This window comes from Perca flavescens, chromosome 20 (genome assembly GCF_004354835.1).
Source record: "Perca flavescens isolate YP-PL-M2 chromosome 20, PFLA_1.0, whole genome shotgun sequence".
In the NCBI taxonomy this organism is placed as follows: Eukaryota; Metazoa; Chordata; class Actinopteri; order Perciformes; family Percidae; genus Perca; species Perca flavescens.
This window is the reverse complement of record NC_041350.1, coordinates 6,666,541-6,690,174: the sequence shown is the minus strand read 5'-3', so window position 1 is coordinate 6,690,174 and position 23,634 is coordinate 6,666,541. Positions and strand designations below refer to the sequence as shown.

Below are 23,634 nucleotides of genomic sequence, written 5' to 3'. Positions count from 1 at the left end.
AGCTTTCACATAAACAGGTAATTTCAATCTAAAGAAAGACAATGTTTTATTTTCTAAAAAAGATGAAAAGAAAATCACATTCTTTTTTCCATGTGTAACAGTTTGTTTTTTTTCTCATACATTCACATATTTACAATCAACAGTGTGCGGCATTGTCATTGCAGTCCTGCTTTAAAATTGAAGCCCAAATCTATACAGGTGATGCTTATGTACAACCTAATTCAACAAAGTACAATTTGTGTAAAAATGTAAAAACCTATCAAGTCCTAAAAAGATATTCAAACTTTACGATAGATCATTTTTGATCTACAACAATACAAATTAAACCCCTTAAGTCTACAGAAATCTTTGGATTGTGGACACATTGGACTTCATATTGCAGCTGTCAAAAACTATACATTCATATTGGCCAACATTGTGATCAGAAAACGGACATCGGAGCCATGTAGTCGAAAAGTACCATAAAGTGAAGAAAGGTATGCAGCATTGAAACAGGGCTGAGTTCTCACTACATGCAGTGAAAACAGAGAGGGGAGTCTTTGGTATATAGTGTTTGAAATCAAGTGGCTAAAAATAAGCAATATTTTTTACACTACTTGTTCATTCAACTAACACTATGATATTAGTTTAAATGTTGATCCAGTCAATGGTTACTCTCTTCAAGAAGGGTCAACATACCACAAAAAGGTGTGTGTGTGTGTGTGTGAGAGTGTGTGTGTGTGTGTGTGTGTGTGCGCCACAGGGTTCATGATGAGTTGGCAAGTCGAGGCTCATCAGATCACAGGATATCCAAGGTCCAAATTTGGTTCAATTTTCTCTCATCGCATGTGTTTAGGATCACTTGGTTCTTGTCATACTGATGACCACCTAACAAGCAAAAACAATAAAACACAAGTAAAAAAAAAAAAAATTTTTAGACTGTTGACACCAATGACAAGTCGGTCATTAAGGAATCAAAATAATGAAACCCAGTTTAGTACAAAATGTGGTTAAAGCAGCAATTATTTGACTACAGAGAAGTGTAGTGAGGGTGCTTGGTATTTTCTATCGTTGCACCTCTTCCAATACACCAGGAGATGGAGCTGTTGGTTCAGGGCTGACTGCATCTCGATCACATACGGACAGAGTTTGTTCCATTAAAACGTTACTTGACAAATACATGTTTGAAGTTAAGACTGAACTATCTGACCTTTGACCTCCAGGACCAGGCTAGGGTTGAGGTGGCAGCGCACTCGGCCATCTGGGGTGATGTTCCACAAGTGGTTGCCTTTGCCTCGCTCCGGGGCAACACAAAGCCTGCTGCCCTCCATCACCACACTGCCTGTGGTCTCCAGGCAACAGTCATCCACCAGCTGGAGACATACAGAGGGCATGGTGGTTGAGGATGGAGATGCATTGAGTAATTGAGCTGCTTAAAACAGTTTTTCTGAATTCAGTGATTCTGAATGTCAGATTCTTCGCTTACGAGAGTACTTTAATTAGTTGGTGGAACTAATTACACATGAATGATTACATATTCGTTAAAGAACAACGTTTTTTTTTGTGCTAAGAATCCACTCCAAAAATTACAATGTAGGTTTAACTTTCCACCGAACTTGAAACCTGTTGAGAAGTTTGAGATTTCCTGCTAACAGACAGACAACAAACTGGAATAAAAACCTAATAACCTCTTTGGCAGAGGTAACCACTGGAATGAATAACATCTGTTGGGAATACTTGTTTTTTCCTGCTTTGCATATTGTCTTGATCACGCCCTTGTTTTCAGGTACACAGTTAGCTTAAAATAACTGTGCCAGAGTTTTTTCATCACAACAGCCAACTACTGGAACGGTTCCTACAGAAAGTAACATCTGTTAACAAATTGATCACACTTTTTGTGCAAAAATGTAATATTGAGGGATCATGTGCGGCACTGACACAGTTACTGTAGGGAGAGTGAGCGCAACCACAAGACTGTCGGAGAGCAAAATACTAAAGATAATAAGGTGAATATTAGACTTTTAAGGTCATACTAAAATTAGTTGTAAACTAAACACTTCAGTATATCCTGAATGTGCTGTTTGAAGAAATTGTTTGCCCTTTTTTTTTATTAAAGATTAGTGTTTTGGGCATTTTTAGGCCTTTATTTTTGACAGGACAGCTTAGACATGAAAGGGGGGAGAGAGAGAGGGGGGGAATGACGTCGGCAAAGGGCTGTGGGTCAGAACCCAACCCACAGCCGCTGCGTCGAGGACTATACCTCTGTATATGGGTGTGCGCTCTACCACGGGAGCTACCCTTGAACCTTTTAAAGCAAATGTATCTCTGTCTGTTGTTCCCGTGGGCTTCACTAGAGCGTCCACAGAAGGTGTGGGTGACTAGGTGATTTGGTGTAACCCCTGACAAGTGGTTTTGCAGTTTTGTGTGGCGTGGGTATAATGTTGTACCTTGCAGGTAAGCTGCCCGTCCCGATAGAGCCAGACCTGCTCTAACCCTCCCGTCTCCTCCACAGCCTGAACCCTCATCAGCTTGATGTCCTCCACAGTTCCTGTCAGGGACATCACACATCCGGTCTCCCTGTTCCGCAGACGGAAGTACATCTGCTTCTGTTGGAGGAAAAAACATGTAAAACCACATGGTTAGATTTCATTTATGAACACATATGTCACCGTATTTTACAACTAGATGTAGGACTAGTTTTTTGATCTGACTTGATTAATAGAGACAGTGTTTTTATTTGGCATTTTATTTATTCCTTATTTTGTACTTCTTATCCATGTGAGAACTGAAAATAAAGAAAACAGAGACACTAACGTGATGTACCAGACTTAGTTTATTATTACTAATAGTCTAATATACTATTTTCTGACAGACTCCTATCCCTCCCTCCATACCTGGAGTAATGGACGTAGGGATCCTAATTGCTGCCTGCCGCTGAACTTCCACAAATCAGCCACTTCACTTGGCTGGAGAAGCAGCTGTCGACCGCGGTAGTTACCGCCTTCATACAACACCCACCTAGGGAGAGGACAGCCATGGGTTAGCCATTAGTTCAGTTTCACGAAGATGCATAGAAAGAAAAAAAAAAAAAAAGAATCACACACCAACAGTCTATATTTACATTTCAAGCTGAGCTTCATGATTTATGATACATTTGTGACATATCTTATCAACTGGGCGGCTTCCTCACACCCTTAACATGTTTACTGTTCTTAATGAGAACATGTCCAGTTCAAAAAGCTAAGCTAACACTATTTAAAGAAATTGCATGTGTCCCTGTCAAACCTTCTGCAGGAATATGAACATTGAAATGTTAACTGATCCTTTTGCATTTCCTCACACACTACAGTGGTTAAAGGTTAAAGAGCTTAGGTAAAAACTTTGCTAATTTGTAAATCCCCAAACATAACATGGTTGACTAGTTTACATACATTAAAGGTATACTCATATACACAACTAAAGAGCGGAAGTTATAGAAAATAAACATTTGTGTGTGCTTAAATAATAAATACCATAGTGTTTTAAATCAACTTAACATAACTATTAAAACATTCAAAAGTTTAATTTTATTCAGTTAGTATGTCTATGTTATGACCTGCCAATCAAGTCGAGATTAAAAGCAGGTTTTGAGTGATAGGGTTGGGTGAAAAAACAATAATATAAATATATAATTAATTAATTAGTTAATATAAAAGGCAGTGATGCCACGTAACGCGTTACTTGTAACAAGTTACTCTAATCTGACCACTTTTTTCAGTAACGAGTAATCTAACGCGTTACTATTTCCAAACCAGTAATCAGATTAAAATTACTTATCCAAGTCACTGTGCGTTACTATTTTTGTCATTTTCCTTAGTACTCGGGGAGTGAAGTCACGTATGCGACAAGTCACGTTTTCAGCATGTGGACAGTTCACGTGTACCACGCAGCGACACAAATGTAAACAACAATGGAGGGAGGAGAGAGATGCGCGTGTCAGTACCTGATCCGTTCCACCTGCACAATCCGTTCTGCGCATGCGCAAGATGTTCACGCATGCGCAGATGACCTGCCCGATCTGTTCCACGCTAGCCTCCACCCAAGCTAACAGCTAATTCGGCTAACTGCTAGCCGACAAATAACGCATGCGCAGAACGGATCGTGCAGGCAGAAAGGGACAGCTTGATTCAGTCTAAAATAACGTTAAGTCAAACATAATGGGAAAAGCAGGCTACAGCAAAATTAAGACTTTACAGTAACAATAAAGACAAGTATTGAGTGATTGTATTTTAAATGAGCAAAAGTAAAGTAGAACTGACGTAACAGCTGTTACATATGTTAACGTTTGTTTTGAAGTTTTATTTTGAGGGTCTTTTAAAAGTTTGCATGCTGTCTCAGCTACCGGTTAGCCGAATTAGCTGTTAGCTAAACTAACGTTAGCTTAACTGTGGAGGCTGACGGACGGCAGACCGCTACAATCAGCTAGCGGTTAGCCAAATGAACTGTTAGCTAAAGTAACATTAGCTTCCCAGTGGAGGCTAACGGCAGACCGCTATAATCACCTAGCGGTCCGCCCGAATTAGCTATTAGCTAAACTAACGTGAATTAGCTATTAGCTAAACTAACGTTAGCTTCCCAAACTAGGCTAGTTCCCGTGGAGGCTAAACAGATTGGGTAGTGCCGTATATCATCGTACCAAAGCGCATGCGCGAACATCTTGCGCATGCGCAGAACGGATTGTGCAGTTGGAACGGATCGGGTACTGACAGCGCGCTTCTAGCTGGAAATTAGGGCTGCAACAACGAATCGATAAAATCGATAAAATTCGATTGGCAACGAATTTAATTATCGATTCGTTGTGTCGCGCAACTATTACGCCACCTAGTCGCGGAGATAAAAAAAAATTTAGTTGAGCGCAGAGCGGAGCAGCGCGGAGCGAAATAAAAGAAAAAAGAGCAGAGCGGGGGTAGAGGAAATACGGAGAGAGACCGGAGAGACCCGTAACGTTGTTCTGAAACACTCGGCGGAGGAAGAGAAATCAGTACGACCCAAGTCATCCAAGGTGTGGGAGCATTTCACACTAAATAAATCAAAAACGTGTTAATTGCAAGATAAGCAAAAGCGACACGGCATGGCACAGGCGCACCACGGTGATGAGTCAGCACCTACAACGTAAACATGTTGGAGTCCTTGATGAGGAGGAAGGGAGTTCAACAGCAGGGTAAAGTCACTACACTATCCTACTTCTGTTCCGTTCTGAAGGGAGGAACGACCGTCCCTCCAGTAGCTCTTCTGGTGCTGCTGTTTACTTGTTATCCAGCTGACTAGCATGACAAGCTAGCGTTAGCTCATTAATAACCGTAGTAAAACAGGGGTGGTATAGTTTGCAAGACTAAGACACGGTTTTATTCACTCGCCTTTTTTGGCCCATTAATCTGTTGTCATGTATATATTATGTGCTTTGTCCCATATCAGTTATTGTTGACAAATATATTAGTGTGTGGTGTATAAATGAACTTAACTTGCACTTACTACAATGATGGTAATAATTTTATGAATAAGTGTGTGTGTGTGTGTGTGTGTGTGTGTGTGTGTGTGTGTGTGTCTGTATCTGCTATTTGGGTTACTTACCTTTACACAACTATTAACTAAAACAACAAGTATGTATGTATTGAGTTGATGTAAATTAATGCTTTTTTTTATCCGATTCCTCGATTAATCGAAAAATAATCGACAGATTAATCGATTATTAAAATAATCGTTAGTTGCAGCCCTACTGGAAATCCAGTCACTATTTAGAGTTTGTGCCAGCTAAAGACGGCAATATTAAGGTTCGTTGTACACTCTGTGCTGGTGGCGACAAAGTGCTATCTAGCTACAAAAACACTACGTCAAATCTGAAGAACCATTTGGAGTCGCAGCACTGCAGTCAAACTTACAGAGCAAGTCCCAGCAAGTGGAGCGAAGCAGAGAGCAGGAGGTCCCCCACCACCCAAACAACAAAAGCTGGACTCCGGTGCAAAACCAGTAAGTGGGGGAGAGTTGAAGAAGTTGGTCGGGCAGTAGGCCTACATTGTAGCGGAAATGCTGCCCTTAAACACGGTTGACTCGCTCTCTTTCGTGCCATAATAAACCAGATCCTACTACTGGCAACGCTGAGCTGCCTCACAGTAAACCGGTTGTCATTTTTATGTTGAGGCTGTAGGGGTGTTGTCGGCAGTTGCTGAATGTAACTAATAAAGTAACTTGTAATCTAACTTCGTTACTTTTAAAATCAAGTAATATGTAAAGTAACTAAGTTACTTTTAAAATCAAGTAATCTGTAAAGTAACTAAGTTACTTTTTCAAAGTAACTGTGGCAACACTGATAAAAGATAGCCATTTTGATTAACTGTGCCTTTAAAAAGATACCAAAAACATAATAGTGGAAATGTTTAAAAAGTGACATACATTCCTCCCTCCACCACCAGGGAGCGTATGCGCGTGTCCATGCCTGCCTGCAGCAGGTTCACAGCTCCATTAGTCAACACCACTCTGCGCCCTCTACAGCCCACCTTACTGAACAAGACGATGGAGGGCAGAGAAAACTCCTGGAGAAGAAGATCAGAACATTTGTTATTAGTCTCATAACACCATAACTAAAAATTCTTCCCTTTCTTTTTAAGATTATTTTTGTTGGGTTATTTTCTGCCTTTATTTTTGACAGGACAGCTGCAGACATGAAAGGGGAGAGAGAGGGGGGAATGACATGCAGCAAAGGGCCGCAGGTCGGAGTAGAACCCCGGCCCGCTGCGTCGAGGAGTAAACCTCTATATATGGGCGCCCGCTCTACCAACTGAGCTATCTGGGCACCCAAGAATTCTTCCTTTATCACCAACAACGCAGAGTGAGCGTCACAAAGGGCCCACATATAGTTTTTCATACAAGCCGATAGATAATACTCACATGTCCAAGGGTCTGTATGGAGCGGATGGTAGAGTCTGAGGACAGGAAGCCCATGGCCTCTGTGTTGGGGTATTCTCCCTCTTCCAACACATACATGTTCTCTGTGAACTGAGCTCCTTCATATGCCACAAATCTGACACAGAAAGACACAGGTACGCGCACACATTATTGTTGTCATATTGTTGTTCAATTTTTCCAATAACTATCATCTTTAATATCTATTCTCATCATAACACAACTGTATACACTCAGTGTCACTTGTATCACAGTGTCACTTGTATCACAGAAAAAAAGACGGGAAAATGGGTTAGTGTTTTCTACCATTCTATCATTAGGTTGTTTGTTATTGTCACTCTCAGGTGGAACTTGGGTCCCCCAAATGTTGCTAAGTTTATTCCATGATTCCAAAATTGTCTAACTAAAGAGATGTATGTGGAATATAAACTTAAAAAAAAAAAAAACAACAACAAAAAAAACGTTTTCATCTGGCAAAAGTCATTTTTTAGTTTGGTGCCAAATAAATACAGCATCCAATCTTCAGCCAGTCATGTCAAATCTCTATTACCCAGAGAGTCACTGACAGTTCTGGGTAGCGTTTGGTGCCTACCTGCCGGCCAGCACCTTACAGGACTTGGGTATGAAGTCCTCATCCAGAGCTGCTGCGCTGTCCTCCTGAGCCACCAGCCTTCCCTGGAAGTCTGGCTCAGAATACAGCTGCATCTGTAACACACACATAATAACGGAACTAAGCGACCCAGCCAGCACAGAAAAAAAGACGGGAAAATGGGTTAATCTTTTTGATATAAAGTATTAATTATAGGGATGATACCTTGAATCTGGTTGTTACCATCAGTGGGTCCTATAAACAGACAGGAGGGAGGTTTTAACATACTTGAACAACTTTGCGCTAACAGAGTTGTTAATAAAATGCTCCTTTGGCTGTTGCTACGACTTATTTCAAAAAGCTTAAACTTTTCATTAAAAATGGCATTCACTTAAAACATCAGACTCTATTTCCAGTGTGAAATAAATTAGCCAAATCCCACTTTTAACTGATCCTACACAACTTTTCTTACATGGAAGACCGGCTGTATGGATGAGATCTTGAAGTTCTGGGCCCCCCAGTCCTCTGGGCTTGCATACAGGCCTCTCTCCAGAACGTAGAGCTCTCCACTGAATCCAGGCTTCTCAAACGCCACCCACCTGCCAGGGAAACACAAAAAGTGACAGAAGTCTTTTATTAGAGACAGACACAGGTAAAGCTGTCTCTACATAATCTGATTGGTTATCTCATTAAATCACTGACTTCGGCTGTATTCTGTGCTACCATTATAAAAAGAGGAAGTCCATGCTTCTAAAGAGGTTGTAAAACCATTCAGCAGAGGCAGATGTAAAGTAAACAGTAGCACGTTGATAAGGTTAAACAAACTCACTCAGCTCAAACTTTCATCTGGCTGATTGACAAAAATCTGTTAACTAAAAAAACTTGTGCCTTATGTTTTAAAGGTATTATTTAATATAAATAACTGACTTAAAATGTGTTCAAACCCATTGTGAATAATTAACTAACATAACTTCTAATAAAACAAGCTGCACAGTAGTGTACCTGGATCGAGGCCTTTTTTTTTTTTTTTTTTTTTTGCAGAAAATTCATAAATAAGCTTGTAATGCATACATTTAATAGTAAACCAAAGATTGTAGGGCTGCAACTAATGATTATTTTCATAGTCGAATAATCGGTTGATTATTTTCTCGATTATTCGATTTAGTTGTTTAGTCTATAAAATGTCAGAAAATTGTGAAAAATGTGTTTCCCAAAAGCCCAAGATGATGTCCTCAAATGTCTTGTTTTGTCCACAATTCAAAGATATTCAGTTTACTGTCACAGAGGAGAGAAGAAACTACAAAATATTCACATTTAAGAAGCTGGAATCAGAGAATTTTTACTTTTGTCTTAAAAAATTACTCAAACCGACTAATCGATTATCAAAATAGTTGCCGATTAATTTAAGAGTTGACAACTAATCGATTAATCTTTGCAGCTCTAAAAGATTCACTCTTCTTATTCACATCATCAGTGTAAATCCTTACCCTCGAGAGAAGGAAGCTTTTGTCATGCTTTGTCAGACAAAGTTTTTTACAATTACAAAACTTTATGTCACATGAGATTATTCATAATTGTATCCTCTAGGGCTGTGTGTGTTTGTGTGTGTACAGTGACAGAACGCTTACTCATGTATAGAAGGTGAGGGCCACACGCCCAAACACTATAAAGGCATGGACAACACAGAGTCAAAATGTTTCCACTCCATCTTTATGCGTTTTAACTTTGTGAGTTATTGTTTTTTGTTTGTGTGCTTGACTTACACTCCACCCACGACGTTGACAGACTGAGTTTTGCCACTGTGGCCGACGTCCTCCATGCTGATGACGGGACCCAGCAGGTCCACGTTGCGCCCCAGTTCATCAAAGTGCCGCTCGCTGAACAGTTTAACGTGAGGGGAAAGGAAATCCTAGGGAAGACGATTTGGGGAAATTATTAGAAAGTAAAAAGCAACTTCTTTCATTTAAAGTTTTCACTGTCCAGGACAAAACCCTTGCACACAGGAAACAAACTCTTTTAGGTTTCCAGTTCATTAAGAATCCAGAGGGGCAGAGTGGGCAACTGTTTTAATGACCAGTGAACTCTAGAAGGTGGAGTGCAGAAACAACACAGCAATTGCTTAGTTGCTTAGTGCCAAAGAAACAAGATCAAACAACAAATCTTGCAGATCATCATTTCAATGTGTCAATAATAATAATAATGCGGGAGACACTCACTGTGCATACAGGCCGAAGTGACAGGAGCCCATCCTCAGATCCTCCCCAGTCACTGCAGTGAGGATACTCCCCCTCCTCCAGGATGTACTGCTGGCCTTCCAGGTCTGCCTCTTGATAGCCCACCCAGCTGCAAGGACAAGACAAAGACATATCACTGAAATGTCACAATTAGTTTAAGCCATCTCATGATTCCCCCCAGAAAATGCGTTAAGCCCGGTGGCAAGTTTTTTTTAATTTTATTTCATATTATTTTTTAATTTTTTTTAACAAGGCCAGTCACAGACTGACGGCCCTAGAGTTTCTGTAATACCAGAATCATTGAAGGAATCACAAAATTGAGAATTTAAAAAAGCTATACAACCGCTTCCATAGGGCCCTTCATTAAGTCAGTGCTAAAAGCTGACTGGAGATTTAAAAAATATGAATTACATCTAAGTTTCCAACCAACCCGCTCCACTGTAACTGTAGTTTAAAAAAACGTCTTAAAAATACATTTAAAACATTATTCCCAGTGTCGCTTTTATCTTAATCTTATTTGAATTTAAGAAGACAAAATATCCTAATGGTTGGCTGCCTGATGACGATGACCACTGTCCTGCATCTATTATCTCAACAGATACTTACAGACCACCAAGTATCTTTAAAGACCCCACTGTAGACAATGTCTTCTTATTCTCGTCTGGTTTGCCCGTTTCCTCCTCTTCCAGCTCTTCTTGCAAGTTGTACACATTGCTGTCGACCTCTAGGCACTCTCCATCAAAGTTGGGCTTCTCAAACACTAAGGCCTGGGTGAAAGAAGTTAAAGATGAGCTTTAGTTGTAAAGAGAGGCCTTAATGCTTTTACACACCAGCTGCGTGACGAATAAACAACACGAAAATGCGGAAAAAACTCGACTGCAAAGTTTTCGTACCTAAACCTTTTTGTACCGGGTAGCGATGCAAATTTGCGACAGTTGCGACGCAATAACATTTTTTTTTTTTTAAGATTTGCGCCAGCTCATCATCCAGGGATGATGAACTTGATCTCCTCCTCCTCACTCGACATAAGAGGAGATTTTGGGAACATCCCATTTTGATTTTATTTTTCATCCCAAGGTAAAGAAAGAGAAGAGTTCCAATGCGTCATGTGAGGACACCGGCTTGGCCGTGTCATCCTCCCCAGCTGCACCCTCTCGTCCAAAAACCGTCACATCTGGTTTCAAAAAACCAAGATGGTGACAATACATCAAATTTATATAGCTCTTTTCTAGGTACTCAAAGTCGCTTTACAGACCGGAATAAAAGATAATAACAATAAAGAAGATATACTGTTAAGAGCCTGGGCTAGCTAGCCAGGCCGTGGAAAGCCTTTGTCAACCCTATGTGTTGGGTTTCTATAAATAGCAGATATTAATAGATGCAACAAATGTAATGCAATGCAAAACAAACCTTGAATTCACGAGGATGCTCCACCATTATTGGTCCCTGTAATTAAAGGCAAACATTTGTCGGACCATGATAATGGACAAAACAACAGTAGAGTGGAAACATATCATATAGGTTTCATGTACTGTACCATTCGGAGAGGTCTGAGAGACCCGATGAAGGGCTCAGGGAAACCCCAGGACTCTGGGCAGGGATACTCCCCCACCTGCACCACTCCAACAAAACCTCCAAACCCTGGATCACTGTACACCAGCCAGCTAAAGACACACAGAGACATGGGAGAGAGAGTGAGGAATAAAGGGGGAGGAAGGAAAAGGGGGAGTATTGACCATTTAGGGCCTTATTTAGTGACTTTAGTGATAGGCAAACCTGTCTTATCCTGTTACACAATGAAGGGTCTTAATACAGTACTTTATCTCTACACCAGCTAAAAAATGTAAGTGCTAACCATCAATAATCAGCATCAGTTAAAACTATGACAAGCACAAACTTTATCCTGCAGATTGCATTTCTTCGTAGACGGAGAACAGATTTCCCATACAGCCCCAGAAAGCTTGTATCATTGTGATCTTTAAAACTAAAACTTTAGTAGCAGGGTTGCGACCAACAACAGCCCCTTTCACACAGAGATTCCGCAAAAGTGCCGCAACGAAGGTCTGCCGTTATGCTGGCTATGTTTATTCACAGAGAAACCAAGCAAAGGCCGAATAATGCCGCCCCAGTGTGTGACATCACATAGCATGCCGGCATTCCGGGAGAAAAACAAAAAAGTGTGACGTGTAACACACCAGCGTCTGCTCCTAGTGTGTGTGAGCTGAGTCGCACTGTTATTAACCACGCAAACCTTACCAGACCCACAAACAGCCAACTTAATGCATTATAGTAGCACAACTGTCACTAGTGAGAAGGACAAAGACACAGCACCCGCTGTGAGTATGTGTCAGAGAGCGAGTGGAAAAGAAGGTTGCCTATTTGCATGGCATGTTTCTGTAAGTTATTAATAACTTTGGCTACTCGGAACACTGCCTGTGGTTCAACTCATGCATCATACTGCATGTAGTCTCGCCATGGCAACAGTTCCTTACACAGACGTTAGTTCGGCTCTGTGACTGCCTCCGCTGGCTTAAATGCGCAAAGAACTCTGTCCCCTCATTCCATCTTTGGAACTGTTACACAGATGGTGAGGCGACTTAAAGGTACAGCAGTAGGGCGGGGCACCGAACGTCGATACTTTTATGGCACCGAAAAAATCCTATGAGTATCGAAAAATGATTTCTTTCGGTGCCAAATTTCGGTTCCAAATGCGTCTGAGCGCGTAAGCCCAAGCTTATCTGTCCTCTCTGCATATTGACAGAGAGTGGAGCTCTGACCGACACACACGCGCAGAGGTGCGGACGGAGCAAACTACGTCGGCTCTGCAGTTTTGTTGAAGTCACAGTGACACGGCAATGCCGATAAAGTGATTTCAAGTGTGGTTACAGTTTTTAAAACTTCACGCAGACAGCGTTTGCTGCGATGTGATATTAACAACGGTGGTTTCTGTGCCCTGATGACTGGCTGACAGGCTGAGGTTGTAAGGCAAGGCAACTTTACTTCTACATCACCTTTCAGCAACAAGGCAATTCAATGACATTCATTTGCACTTAAATTAGTTCTCCATTAGTTCAATGTTGACAACAAGGCAGTCACCAAGTTTATTGTTAAAGGTTTGTGTCATTATGCAGTTTGACCTAAAAAATCTTTGTAGTTTACATTCCTTTGCATTTTAGTTAGTTCAATATTAACCTGTACACAATGTCATTTGTTTATTTATTTATTATTCATAATATGTCCATGTTGTGGCAAAAAAGTTTTTTTTTGTTCACTTTTAAAGTTGGGATTGATATCAATCCTGAGTATCTGACTGGCGCAACCCTATCCAAAAGCACAACCAGTTTTATTAATGTTACTCTGAGTGAGCAGTGTTACCAGAATTTTTTTATTTTGATAACTGTTTTGATTCACAATTAAGGTGGAAAATAAAGGTTTTGTGTTTAATGTATTTTTGTTGATGTTGAAATGGATTTTAAAAACATATGGTATCAAAAAAAGTATCATTAAGGAACCGGTATCGAAACTGAGGTATCGAAATTGACGATGCCCAGCCCTATACAGCAGTCCCACCTTGAACAGGCTGTGTGAAAGGGGCTATACAAACTGAAAGATGTTTCCATAATGCAACAACCCCATTTACATACATACCTACATTCCCCATTACTTTAAATGAGTGACACAATAGAGCCTTTGGCTGTCAGCTGAACTTACACTCCAGAATGAACCTTAATGGAGCCGGTGGTCTGTGGAATCCCATAGGAGCCAATCTCTACAATGTCGTCACAGTAAGATGACATCCTCCCCAACCCGTTTACCTCTGCAAACAGGTCGATTTGGGGTATGCTATAGTCCTATAAACACAAAAATTAAAGTGTGTGAGAATTTCATTACAAATAAGGCCTGGTAACAGGTCATTTGAAATGTTTAGTGCCAATACATTACCAAAGTGTCTGAGTAAGATATAATGTTTGATGCTGTACTTTATGTAAAACAAAAAAAAAAGTTACAACTTTTTATACTTAACAAAAAAGCCAAACTTCCCTTATGTTGAATCTAAATATAAAAACTGCACCTTTACGAAATGCAGTCTAAAATTGGCAAAATTGGAATTAAATCAGAAACTGTCTGATCAAAGAATAACTGGAGAAGAGTGCAAATCTGAGCAAGCATTCGATGCCAGCTTTTGGTATTGGACATTTTTCAATAGTGCCACATTTCCTTTTCGGTCAATACCAAAAAAGTATTTTATAGTGTTTGAAACCTAGCCCTATATACAAATCCCACAGGGATTATATGAAGTGGGAAACAACATAACAGGCCAAATAGTTACAATAACAATATGGAAACAGTATGACAGACTGACAAATGAACAGGTTAACTTACTCTAACTGCCAACTGAATAGAACCTATGACCATAGGTGCCGTTGGTACAGGCTGACCCATCTGGTCTAGTGTCGGTGGTGTTCCCTCCTCTGCCCACATATTCACTAAGTGCTCTGTGGGACCTTCCTCAAGTGCGATGATACGACCCTGGAAGCCAGGTTTTTCAAAGAGGAGCCAGCTACAGAAAAAGAGAACTGTGTCATTACGTCATCAAAAATCGTAGAATGTGTTAGTTTATGGATCGCTTAAGGAAACAATAAACAGCCTCGAGGATTGCACCATTACAAGCTTACAGGGACAAAGAGAAACACAGAAAACAAGTGGAAAGGATCTCTTAGGAAGGCTCTTAAACATGGCCAGTGCAAAAGTGTCAAGTTCAGACATAATACCTGGATAGTCATCTACATTATACTGTATAAGCAGGTTTTAGGGAACTATATTTATGATCATCAGCATTCATGTTACACCTGCAGGTTTACCAAAGTCCCTTACCATCCTCTGATTACTCTGACTGAGATGACGGGGGAAAGCTTAATTGCGGTGGCATCCTCTAGATCACAGTAGAGTTCAAACGGCTGCCCTCCAAACTGAGCATGTTCATGTATCACAATCTGGATGAGGAAATAAATATATGACATTAAAATACAGTATGTAGCAGCAAACAATGTATTATTGACACAGAGAATTATAAAAATGCAAGTAAATAACATTTAATGATACCTTTCCAGGCCTTTTGTGAAACCCTCTTACTGCAGGTATCTGAAAAAACGTAACATTTTGATTATGAACTTGATCCTTTGCTGTAAAAAAATATATACTTTAGTCCTCAAACAGTGGAGCTAACTTCATTTGTTAGCCTATTCAGAGCCAAATCACTTCTAGGAATAAGAACCATTTCTTATCACCACCCGTCATGTTCCAAATGTGTTCATTTGAATCTTTTAGCAAACTATTTCAACCATGTATCTATTACTTTAAGGAAATTATTTAAACCATTCATTACTTTTTACTATCTATTTCAACCATTTATCCATTACATTGTGTTCAGGTGTTAAAGCTTACTCAATATATGGATTGTTTTTTTTAAGCAAATAGTAATTTCTATTTTATCAAATTATTTGAGCTACTTTAACAATCTTTTCACGTATCCCATAGCAACTGCAGAAGTACCCCCTGGGGTACAACTTGTTTGGGAATCCCTGAGGAGAATACACATTATGATTGGACAAAACTTAAATAATTGCCTAACAGTTGTGATGCCAAAGTTCTAAAGGGAGCGACATAAACGCTTGTTGTGTAGTAGGTAGGTATCATCCATGCACACTGTGTTCATCTGAACACAAACATGGTTTTTGCATAGTTCTCCTTTATTTGCATATTAGTGCAAATATCCTATTGTGACGTTGCAGTTGCGCTTTAAGCTGATCTAGGCAAAGATGTGTAAAATTCCAGACGGAGGACGTGCTCCTTTGACCTGTCCTCACTTGCAAATGATTCATTACTTTGTTGCAACAGCAGCAAAAAACAAAAGAACAGTTTATGGAACGGAGACATATCACCATGGAAATGAACTAGGAAATATCAATGTGTTGTGTAAAAGCCTAGCAGCCCAAAGCCTGAATGGTTCTGAATGAATGTTATTTCTTTTCGCTAAAGAATGTTAGTAATAATTCGAGGGGAAAAAAACAAACTGAAGCCAGAATAAAATAAAATAGTGAAATTCTTACCTTAGTCGTAGAAGTAGTGCGTCCATTTCTAGAAGTCTGCTGGCTGTTGTTGCTGGTTGGAGGCACTCCTGCAGGGCCCTTCAGGCTCCCATCCACATTGGGTACTCCTGCTGTTGAGGCCTGGTCTATCATGGAACCCTCAGGATTCATTTTAGTTTCAGTTGTCTGTGTAGAGCCCTGGGAGGCCTCAGGTTCTGATTCGTTCTTCTTGAGGTATTTCTCCAAATGAACAGGCAGCTTTATCTCAGAGAACACGGGCAGAGGAGGAGAGGAGTGGTTGGGTGCTGACTCACTACCTGTACCTATACCACCACCCACAAGTGGGCCTTGATCTACACCTCTCACACCCTTCTTATCTGCCTCAACAGCAGGCAGAGGTGAATCAATAACTTCCTGCTTTGCAAGTGAGAGCAGGCCCTGTTGTTGGTTAGAACGTGTGTTATTTGAGGCGGAGGTAGCTTCCTCTTTGGTCTTCCTGGAGGAACGAGGGGAACTCAGTAAGCTGGAGAGGATGGACATCCTTCCAAGTCGTGACGTCAGCTTCCCAGGCTCTTCTCCATTGTTTTGTCCCTCTTCTTTTCCTGCTTCAACGGGTGTCCCCTCGCTGACGCCATCTTTTCCTTCCACCTCATCAATTGATTTAATAGGGTCTCCTGATGTGTGCATGGCATTATCTTCTGCGCATTGTTCTAGGGTCCGTCCTTTCCTATCAGCTGCTTTTTGTTTAAGCACCATAGCTGGGGAAGGATCCCTAAAACTTTTGCCATTTTTTCTTAAGCCAAACTGGAATTCCTCTGGATCAAACGTTCTCTCAAAATGGTCCTCCTTGATGGCTGGCAGGGCAAAATGTGGAGATGGCGACTTATTACGAACATGCCTCTTTGGAGGCAGTGAGAATGGAATGCTGCCCTCCTTAATGCTCCTGATAAAATTATCAAAGTCGTCAGGCTCAAGAGATTTATCCTCACTGGCTGAGGCATTTAGTCTTCTCTTATGTTCTTTCTTCTGTTTTTGATGCATCACATCTAACCAGCTCGATGGGGATTCCTTCTTTTGCTGAATCCTTTGAGATGTTGAAGGTGATTCCGCTGTCGCAGAAAGAGACAAACTGCCATCGAGTGTCGGCTTTGAAGGCTTTTGTTGATCACTGAGGTTTATGGTTTTCTCTTCTCTTAAAGTCTGCAGTTTCTGTTTCAGATCACCATGTGTTTTTGTTTTTTCTTCATCATTCTTCTGAGCATCGGGGCTATTAAGTACTTTATCTGGAACGACAGTGGGCTTGTCTTTTTGTTCTTCACCACCTTTTCTGCTGGATGCGTCTTTTACAATAATGCGTTCCGACTCTTGCTTGGCATCTATCTTTGATGCTTTCATCTGCTGATCCTCCTGCTTTGTCACTTTGTTTTCAACTTTAATATCCTCTTTGATTTCTTTTCTTTCCTTCTGTTTATTATCAGTCTGACTAGCGGCAAGTTTCTTAATCTTCACATCTTCATATTTGACAACTGTGGGCTTCTGGTCCTTTTGGGTGCTAACTTCAGAGTTAGCATTCTCAATAACAATCTCATTCACCCGACTCTTTATTGGTGAACCCTTTGTTTCGGTCTTCTCTTTAGCTCCATCAGCATTCTGAGTTTTGCTGCTTACAACTTTTAGTTTTTGAGTTTGGCTTTCTGATATCTTCTTTGGAGCTTCTGGTTTAATTGTTGTCTCATCCACCAAACTCTTATCTGATGAATCCTTTGCTTCAGTCTCATCCTTGATACCGGCAGCATTCTGGGTTTTGGTGCTTAAAACTTTTAGTTTTTTATTTTGGCTTTCTGATATTCTCTCTGGAACTTCTGTTCTTACCATTCCCGGTTCCTGTTTTAGGTCAGTATTTGGTTGTTTGGATTCTGTTGATTTTCTTATATCTGGTTTGGTTATGTCTGCATGGTGATCTCCAGCAACTATGGACATCTGGTCTTGTACACCAACCTCACGGTTAACATGCATAATTGCAGTCTCATTTGCCAAACTCTTTATTGTTGGATCCTTTGTTTCAGTCTTCTCTTTAGTACCTTCAGCACTCTGGGTTTCACTACCTACTGCTTTTAGTTCTTGACTTGTATCCATTTGTAAAACTTCTGTGGTCTTGCCTGGATCTTTTGCTGTCTCTGGTTGCTCTTCTTGGTTAGCATTTGGAAATTTGGATTCTGCTGCTCTAGAAGCATTTTCCTTTGTTTTTTTAATGACCTCATCTTGGTCTCTAGCGATTAAAGTCTTCTGTTCCTTGGCTCCATCAGCACTCTGTGTTTTGGTGCTTACAACCTTTAGTTTTTGAGTTTGGCTTTCTGATACCTTCTTTGGAGCTTCTGTTCTCATTGTTGTTTCATCCACCAAACTCTTATCTGATGAATCCTTTGCGTCGGTATTTTCCTTGATACCGGCAGCACTCTGGGTTTTGGTGCTTACAACCTTTATTTCTTGAGTTTGGCTTTCTGATTTCTTCTCTGGAGCTTCTGTTCTTACCATTTCCAGTTCCTGTTTTAGGTCAGTATTTGGTCGTTTGGATTCCTTTGATTTTCTTATATCAGGTTTGGTTATGTCTGCATGTTGATCTCTAACAACTATGGACAGCTGGTCTTGTACACCAACCTCACTGTCTGCATGCATAATTGCAGTCTCATTCGCCAAACTCTTTATTGTTGGATCCTTTGTTTCAGTCTTCTCTTTGGTACCTTCAGCACTCGGGGTTTCACTACCTACTGCTTTTAGTTCTTGACTTGTATCCATTTGTAAAACTTTGCTTTCTGTGGTCTTCTCTGGAGCTATTTTGGTCTCTGGTTGCTGTTCTTGGTTAGCATTTGGAAATTTGGATTCTGCTGATCTAGAAGCATTTTCCTTTGTTTTTCTAATTTCCTCATCTTGGTCTCTAGCAATTAAAGTCTTCTGTTTCTTGGCTCCATCAGCACTCTGAGTTTTGGTGCTTACAACCTTTAATTTTTGATTTTGGCTTTCGGATATCGTCTTTGGAGCTTCTGTTCTCATTGTTGTTTTATCCACCAAACTCTTATCTGATGAATCCTTTGCTTCGGTATTTTCCTTGATACTGGCCGCACTCTGGGTTTTGGTGCTTACAACCTTTATTTCTTGAGTTTGGCTTTCTGATTTCTTCACTGGAGCTTCTGTTCTTACGATTTCCAGTTCCTGTTTTAGGTCAGCATTTGGACATTTGGATTCTGCTGATCTAGAAGCATGTTCCTCTGTTTTTTCAATGTCGTCATCTTGGTCTCTAGCAATTAAAGTCTTCTCTTCCTTGTGCCTCCTAACTTTGGAGTCAGCGGTCTTATTTGAAATCTCAGTTGGTAAATTCTTCTTTGATAAATCCTTTGTTTGGCTATCTTCTTTAGTAGTATTAGTTCCAGAGCTTATGGCGTTTAGTTCTGGAGTTTGACTCTTCTTAACAACATCAGCGTGTTTGTCCCCCTGATTTGCTTCCTTATCGCTGACCTTCTCATCTTTGGCTAGAACAACTTTGGGTTCCTGTTCATTTTTCTCTGTTGATGTCTTCATCTGCTGATCTTTGTCCTTATCACCACTGTCTGCATTTTCTTTTAAGACGATCTGACATTTCTGCTTTGTATCAACCACACTGGCTGTATTTTCATGGAGTGCACTTCTTGCTTGCTCTGCTTCTGTCATCTTCTCTTCCAGGGCAGCCCTAACTACCGTCTGTGGTCCCTCCACTGAGTCAGGCTGTAAATGTTTCTCATCTGATGATAGATCTGTTGGCTTCTGTGTTTTTGTAATGTCTTTCTCTGCTTCATTCTCGATAGTTATGCCCTTAAGCTCCTTTTTGCAACTGTTCTGTGAGTCAGCGCTTTCCACTGCTGCATCATTCAGCTTTTCATTTGGTTTTGAGTCTTTCTCCTGACTTTCAAATTCTCCTGCCAGTAAAAGAGGCTCTTTGTCCAGCTGATTTTCAACATTCTTGGGCATTTCACAAGCAGCCTCGGTTTGAATGTCCAAAGCCTTTGCTGGTTTCCTGCCAGACTCCTCTTTACTTTTCTCCTCTACCTCAAAATCTCTGCTTATTGTGGGCAATCTATGATTTCTAAGAATGATATTTGTGGTTTGATCCTTCAATAACGGTTTTTGCTGCTCTTTACGGGCCAGGTCATCAACTGAAACAGCAATGGAAGTGGCTAAAAGTACATCTTTTGGCTCAGCATCTTGGTCTTTTGAGGCCAATTTAGGAGGAAGACTATTTCTATTATTTTCTTTAGGAGTGACCTTATTTGTTTCTTCAAGGGAAACACTAAAGTGGGTGATTGCGTCACAGTGAGTGCTGCCAAACACAACAGGTTTGGTTGACATATCAGTTTCATTCTCATGAGCTGGTATTGTGTCCTGAGCCAAAACTGAAGAATTTGGCTCTGGAAGGCGTCTCTCCTGGATTAAATCTGGTTTTGTCTTACTCATTAGCTTGGTCTCTAAAATGTCTCTCTCTTTTACTTCTTCTGGACAAATCTTTTGTGAAAACTGTGTTTTCTGTTCTTGTGCGGTGCTGTCACTTTGAATTTGAGATTTCTTAGATGTAGACTTAACTTGTTGTTTGGTCTCATGCTGCCCTCCCTGGAAATCATTCTCAGTATCAGTAGCAACGTCTCTGCAAGCCAATACCACAGTCCTTGGGCCTGTAACTGCTGTAACTTTTACTGGAGTGTTTTCTGAAGTAATCACATCTTTTCTTTGTATTGGATGGATTTTTAAAATCTCCTCAGCTGCAGGGCTGGTTATGCTCTCCTCTAATTCCTTGTTCTCTTTTCCTTTCGGTTTGTTTTCACTGGTATTGGACTGATTGCCTGGGAGTTTTATGATGTGCTGTTGTTCCTCTGTAGATGGAAACTTGAATTTTAATCTGTCACCACTAGTATTGTCTTTCATATCTGCTATGACACTCTCCGATGCTTTGACAGCTGTCTCTGCATTAGTGTTCTGATTTGAGTCCTGTTTAGATGTGGATGTACTTGCAGAATTCCCAGTTGGTGAATGTTTTCTGGATTTTACTATTTGACTCCTTGTAGGAAGCTTGCTTTCAGATGACAAGGGATCAGCTGAATCCTTTACCGGACTTTTTTGGTGTTTGAGGTCGCTCTGTTTGGAGAGCCTCAATGAGACTGTTTCCTCTTGCTTGGTAGGAGGTGGAGACACACAAAAGTCACTCTCTTCTTGGCTAATGCTTCTTTTAGAGAGGTGTTTGGATAGTCTGGTTGACAGCATGCTTCCTGTTGGAAACACGCATGCACACAGTTTTAATACAACAACAAAACAAACTATCTTGAATGACGAAAAATGTCCTTGCCTTAAAGAGTATTTCCATAGTAGTTGCTTATTTGCTTTCTTGCCATGAATTACATGAAAAGATTGATTCCACTCCTATATCTGTGAGGTAAATATGAAGCTGGTGCTAGAAGATGATTAGCTTAGCAAGAAAACTGAAAAACAGGACAAAAAAGCCTTGATCTCTCCAAACATTAATATGCGTTCCCCCAGCCTGCCCATGGTCCCCCAATAGTTAAAAATGGTGATAGGTGTAAACCGAGCCCTGGGTATCCTGCTCTGAGAAAATGAAAGCTCAGATGGGCCAATCTGGAATCTTCTCCTTATGAGGTCATAAGGAGCAAGGTTACCTCCCCTTTCTCTGCTTTGCCCGCCCAGAGAATTTGGCCCACCCATGAGAGAGAGAGACATCATGGCTTTCAAACGAGCAAAGTGGCAGTTGGTCAAGGCCACACCCCCACCCTCCACCTTGCCCCCCTCTCTCCTCCTCAATAGCTACAGACACAGAAATGGTACATACTAAGGAAAGCTCATTGTGGGACTGGCTCTAGTGGCTGTAATTCTGCACCAAGGCTGAATTTTGGGAAAGAGACTACAGATACTAAGGCCTATATAAAAGCATCCAAAAAGCAGCATGTCATAGGACCTTTAAGTGGACGAAGCCAGGCTAGTTGTTTGCCCGTCTCCAGTCTTTGTGCTAAGCTAAGCTAACCAGCTGTCGGCAGTAGCTACATATTCACTGCCCAGATATCCGAGTCATATCAATCTTATCTTTTAATAAATTAGCACATTTCCCAAAATGTCTAACAATTCCTTTAAAACACAAGCAATTGTTAAACCTCAAGGTGAACTTTCAATGTTGATCTTTCGTTCACTGTCAACAGAGGGGCCCAATAAATTTGATATAATGACGATGAAGTGCAAACAGTACTAGAACGACTGATTTCCTATCTGGCATACAACATGTTGTGATCGTACTGTCTTACCTTTTTTGGGACTTCCAGGGAGCAGAGATGGTGTCTCACAACCAGGTCTCTCACCAAGAGTTACTTCTTGCAGCTTTTGGACCGTCTTGGATCGGTCTGAATCCGTCTGACCAGATGTCATTTTTTTATAGTTGGTGCCACTTGTTTTAGTTATCTCATCGTTATTCTTTCTTGTTGGAGATGAAATGGGCAACCGACTCTTTGATGCCAGGGAGGCATTATTCTCCAGACGGTTTTGCCCTTGTTTTTTTTACATCCAGGCCCTCCCAGCCAGTTGGGTGTCCTGTTTTAGTACTATTCTCCTCGTGCCCTTTCTCCACACCGTTGAACAGGTTTATAGAGTCACTGTCCTCATCTGACTTTTCTTTAATAAGCTTTGTTCCCGTCTTGTGTAATGTTTTTGTGGGAGAAATGCCTCCTGACGGAGCTTTCCCACCCTTGGCTTCTTCAAAACTGTGTTTCCTGCCAGCCTTGGTTGTAGTGACCGGAGATTTCAAAGCTTCTTTGGTTTTGGGTTGTTTCTGCAGTTTAGCAGTGAACGCTGGCCCGGAGGCATCGGTCACTGATGTTTTATCTGGTGTCACTGGTGATTTCACATCAGCATCTGATGCTGACCTTTTGGGGATTTTAGACTTTGAACCTGTTGGACTTGAGGGACCACTGGTGCTTTGATCTTTTAATTTTGGTAACACAGAAACTGTTTTATCATTGCTATGTTCCCTCTTTGGTGGCATATCACTGGGTTTCCCCACTTGTGTGCTCTCTGTGGAGGCCTTAGCCTTTGTTGTCACAATTTTGGCCTTGCTGCCAGCTGCTGAGGATGGGGTCTTTGCTCCACTTGCCGTGGTATGCCGACTTTCTGCTGCAGCTTTAACCCCTTGTTTAGAGGTTGTAGCCTGGTTAGTCCCTGGGTCTCTTAGCCCAGATCTCACCGCTCGGGACATGTCTGAGGTTGCTGAGGTATTTTCAAAGTCAGAGGCCTCACAGTCTGTTTTTTCTTTAACTATGGGTTCAGGAGTATTTGTGTCAGAGTGTGTAGTCTCATATGTTGTTGGAAATGGCTCAAGGTTGGCTTCCTTGAGATCCACATTGTTGTTGTTTTGGAGTCTAAAGGGGAGAGAGAGAGAGAGAGAGAGAGAGAGAGAGAGAGAGAGAGAGAGAGAGAGAGAGAGAGAGAGAGAGAGAGAAACATATTTTAGAGTAACCTTATACTGCATGAGCCTTTAAATAAGGAAAAATGAATAGTCCATTTCATTTTATTCTCCTGTTGGAATGGTAAAGTATATTCATGCAAGTAAAAGAACTTAAATGAAAAGTTTGACACTGAGAAATGCTTCTTTGCTTTCTTGCTCTGTTAGATGAGAGGATTGATACCGCTTTCACGTCTGTACAAAAAAAAAATATGTAACCTAATTTTCAAAATGTCCAAAAAAAACTTTATTATGAAGTTTTTGGTGTCTTTAAAGAAAGTT

General features: G+C 40.9%; 2 protein-coding genes across 3 annotated transcripts in view; both read right to left on the bottom strand.

Annotated features, from left to right (window-relative positions):
• Positions 1-18: 18 nt before the first annotated feature.
• On the bottom strand, positions 19-22,375 carry crybg1a (crystallin beta-gamma domain containing 1a). Its single transcript, XM_028565508.1, has 20 exons — positions 22,163-22,375; positions 15,852-21,121; positions 14,845-14,883; positions 14,617-14,735; positions 14,125-14,302; positions 13,453-13,592; positions 11,279-11,405; positions 11,152-11,187; positions 10,348-10,508; positions 9,724-9,850; positions 9,271-9,416; positions 7,980-8,106; positions 7,733-7,762; positions 7,511-7,623; positions 6,904-7,036; positions 6,409-6,548; positions 2,874-2,997; positions 2,427-2,585; positions 1,190-1,352; positions 19-867 (listed from the first exon to the last, which is right to left on the bottom strand). Exons 1-20 carry the CDS (start codon positions 22,281-22,283, stop codon positions 779-781), a joined length of 7,542 nt encoding a protein of 2,513 aa, XP_028421309.1. The 5' UTR covers positions 22,284-22,375; the 3' UTR covers positions 19-778.
• The window catches only part of LOC114546604 (probable serine/threonine-protein kinase nek3), a 30,924-nt gene continuing 29,581 nt past the window's right edge, over positions 22,292-23,634 (bottom strand). For both annotated transcript variants that reach the window (XM_028565509.1, XM_028565510.1), the window contains one exon: positions 22,292-23,269. In XM_028565509.1, coding sequence (XP_028421310.1) covers positions 22,381-23,269 — 889 coding nt within the window. In that variant the 3' untranslated portion in view covers positions 22,292-22,380. The remainder of the gene's footprint in view (positions 23,270-23,634) is intronic.